Below are 3,646 nucleotides of genomic sequence, written 5' to 3'. Positions count from 1 at the left end.
GGGCACTGTCGGAGGGTCAGTGCTGTGGGAGTGGGCACTGTCGGAGGGTCAGTGCCGAGGGAGTGCCGCACTGTCAGAGGGTCAGTGCTGAGGGAGCGCCGCACTGTCAGACGGTCAGTGCTGAGGGAGCGCCGCACTGTCAGAGGGTCAGTGCTGAGGGTGTGCCGTGCTGTCGTAGGATCAGTGCTGAGGGAGCGCCGCACTGTCAGAGGGTCAGTGCTGTCGGAGTGCCGCATTGTCGGAGGGTCTGTGCCGCGCTGTCAGAGGGTCAGTGCCGCATTGTCGGTGGGTCAACGCCGAGGGGGCACCGCGCTGTCAGAGGGTCAGCGCTGAGGGAGCGTCCTGCTGTCGGAAGGTCAGCGCCGAGGGAGTGTCGCGCTGTCGGAGGGTCACCACTGTGGGAGGGCCGTGCTGTCTACTGACAAGACCATCTTGCTACCTGCCCCTAATTGCCCTTAAATGGCTTGAGAGGCTGTTTCATAGGATGTTTCAAACCCCACAGTGACCATGTTGCTGTGGGTCTAGGGACATATGTAGGCCAGACCAGGGTAAGGATGGCCAATTTCCATTAGTGATCCAGATTTATAATCAATGATGAGTTTTGTGGTCAACATTATGGAGAGTAATTTTATTTAATTATACTAATTAGCTGAATTTAAAATTCCACTTGCTGTCAGGGGTGGGTCAGATGGGTCCCTGGATATACAGTATGAGCCTGTGACATTTCTACAAGACTGACACCACTGTGTGGGTGATTCCTCATGTCAGAAACCTTCTAAGTTTGCAATTTCCTATCAGATAGCCACAATGCTTAAAGTTGGTGCTTGTATTTCTAATAAAAACTGAATGAATGGTCCCACACTCCTCCTTACCTGGACTGTGTAGGTCTTCACGTTTTTGGCCATTGGTTGCTCCTGTTTGGGTCTGAATATATAAGCTCCCGAAGGTTGGCTGCTCACCTTATCACCCGTACTGGCAGTGTACCTGCTCAATCATATCCACACGTTCAGGGACAGCACCACACACACAGCTACAAAACTTCACAAGGAAATAGCTCAAAACTTCTCTGCTGAAGGTGACACCAATGGGCGCTGCCAGAGTCCGGACAATGGAGTGGTGAAAGGCCGCTCAACAACAGAATGCCTCACAGCTCAGACCAATTCGACCCTCAGCAGACACCAGCTGCAGTAGAAGGTCAGGAAGTGGAACTGTATCGGAATTATAGCCCAGGAGACTGCCACGGAGTTATAAAGCACGGAAACAGACCCTTTGGTCCAACTCGTCCATGCTGACCAGATATCCCAATCTAATCTAGTCCCACCTGCCATCACCCGGCCCATATCCCTCTAAACCCTTTCTATTCATGTACCCATCCAGATGCCTTTTAAATGTTGTCATTGTACCAGCCTCCACCACTTCCTCTGGCAGCTCATTCCATGCACACATCACCCTCTGTGTGAAAAAGTTACCCCTTAGGTCCCTTTTAAATCTTTCCTCTGTCACCTTAAACCTATGCCCTCTAGTTCTGGACTCCCCCACCCTGGGGAAAATACCTCACCCATTTACCCTATCCATGCCCCTCACAGTTTTATAATTTCCCTCAGGGAGATGACAGGACCCTTTGCATCATCCCAGCCGACAGCTGAGAAGTGGACCTATCTCTCCTGTGTGACTCAGTCACACACCATGGGGTGCATTTACCCACTGAGCTACAGCTGTGTATAAGTGCTGTCAAGTTAAACACTCACAGGGAGAGTGGGCAGCGGGCACTGTATACAGTAAAGTGAACAATCCTGCTCTGTGTTACAAACCCCACAGTGACCAGCAGAGACTGAATGGACTGAAGATCTTCCTGTGCTCCCTCAGGCACAGAGACAGGAGATAATAGGTTCTCAAATACACCTGGTCTGAAAACGAGTTCACAAGATCACATTAATAAAAACGGAGGGGCAGAGAGAGAGAGAGACTACAGGATGTTACTCACCAGTGGAAACTCTGAGTAACGGGTAGAGAAAGGTTCTTGAGCAGATTCTCAATCCCACTGATGAGACCAGTGTGTGCGTCAAATGTCACTCGGATGTACTACACAGAAAACACAAGGGAGAGATTCCGACAGCAGTACTGGCTGTGTTACATTGTTAAAGCTCTCAGTGCGGGCGATGGGGTTCATGTGGTGAAACCAGATGGAGGACCAGAGCTCCACAGGCAGGAGACAGCCAAGTGGCAACAGCAACAGAGCAAGGAAGGAGTTCACCTGCTTGGGGACAGACAGGCAGACTGTCTCTCTGTCACACGGACAGGCAGACACGCTCTCTTTCTCTGTTATACGGACAGGCAGACATTCTCTCTGTCCTTGATTCCATTATCCTTAAGAGCTCTATCCAACTCTTTCTTGAAAGTATCCTGTCACACGGACAGGCAGACACGCTCTCTTTCTCTGTCACACGGACAGGCAGACACGCTCTCTTTCTCTGTCACACGGACAGGCAGACACGCTCTCTTTCTCTGTCACACGGACAGGCAGACACGCTCTCTTTCTCTGTCACACGGACAGGCAGACACGCTCTCTTTCTCTGTCACACGGACAGGCAGACATTCTCTCTGTCCTTGATTCCATTATCCTTAAGAGCTCTATCCAACTCTTTCTTGAAAGTATCCAGAGACTTGGCCTCCACAGCCTTCTGGGGCAGCGCATTCCATACACCCACCACTCTCTGGGTGAAGAAGTTTCTCCTCAACTCTGTTCTAAATGGCCTACCCCTTATTTTTAAACTGTGTCCTCTGGTTCGGGACTCACCCATCAGCGGAAACATGCTTCCTGCTTCCAGAGTGTCCAATCCAAGATGGAAGACAGGAAAAATTTCAGGCTGTAAGAGCTCTTTTTTTTTTGAGGTATTTTAGGTGTTGGAGGTGATTTCCTCAAATTCCAGGAGCAGCAATTACTGTTTTATATGCCGTTGCATTGTTTTGGGACTTTGGGGAAAAAAAAGTCAAAACAACAGCAGTTTAAAAGGGAGAAGAGCAGACAAAGGAAGCACATGGTGAGGACAGTGCAGGAGAGAGAGAGAGAACCTGCACAGTTACTGCCTTTGCTGTTTGAATTTGTGTATCACTGGACATCAGAGTGCATCTGGGAAAATTATCAAACAGTGAAATTCACAACTAATCTTGGAGGAACTGTTGGGCGAAGTTCACAGCACAGAATCAGATAAGTTAATTGTTGTTTTAAGTCTGTCCAAGAGAAAGGCTGCAATAGTGAGTACAGTGGATTTGTTCTTGATTATATGTTTTTGGAGATAAGTCTCTTGATTAAACTTAAAATATAAGCCATAACTATTAATTTAACCTGGGGCAGTGTTTGTCGAGGAATAAGACAAAGTTATTTTCTGGGTCTGTAGATTGTGAAGGAGCAAAAATGGCCTTTGCAGTGATATGTACTTCTTGTCAGATGTGGGAGTTTAAAGAGAGTTTAAGGCCTACTGTGGATTATATCTTAAAATGTGTTGCTGGAAAAGCGCAGCAGGTCAGGCAGCATCCAAGGAACAGGAGAATCGACGTTTCGGGCATAAGCCCTTCTTCAGGAATGAGGAAAGTGTGTCCAGCAGGCTAAGATAAAAGGTAGGGAGGAGGGACTTGGGGGAGGGGC

At 48.7% G+C, this 3,646-nt stretch overlaps 1 protein-coding gene across 1 annotated transcript in view; it reads right to left on the bottom strand.

The window, feature by feature from the left end:
- Positions 1–3,646, bottom strand: part of man2b1 (mannosidase, alpha, class 2B, member 1) — a 31,463-nt gene that overhangs the window by 11,902 nt on the left and 15,915 nt on the right. Inside the window, exons 11-12 of the mRNA XM_043694990.1 lie at positions 1,985–2,082; positions 873–984 (exon numbers count right to left, since the gene is read on the bottom strand). Coding sequence (XP_043550925.1) covers positions 873–984; positions 1,985–2,082 — 210 coding nt within the window. The remainder of the gene's footprint in view (positions 1–872; positions 985–1,984; positions 2,083–3,646) is intronic.

The sequence above is a fragment of the Chiloscyllium plagiosum genome, chromosome 8 (assembly GCF_004010195.1).
Source record: "Chiloscyllium plagiosum isolate BGI_BamShark_2017 chromosome 8, ASM401019v2, whole genome shotgun sequence".
In the NCBI taxonomy this organism is placed as follows: domain Eukaryota; kingdom Metazoa; phylum Chordata; class Chondrichthyes; order Orectolobiformes; family Hemiscylliidae; genus Chiloscyllium; species Chiloscyllium plagiosum.
The sequence above is the reverse complement of the archived record's forward strand: the minus strand, read 5'-3'. Positions and strand labels throughout refer to the sequence as shown.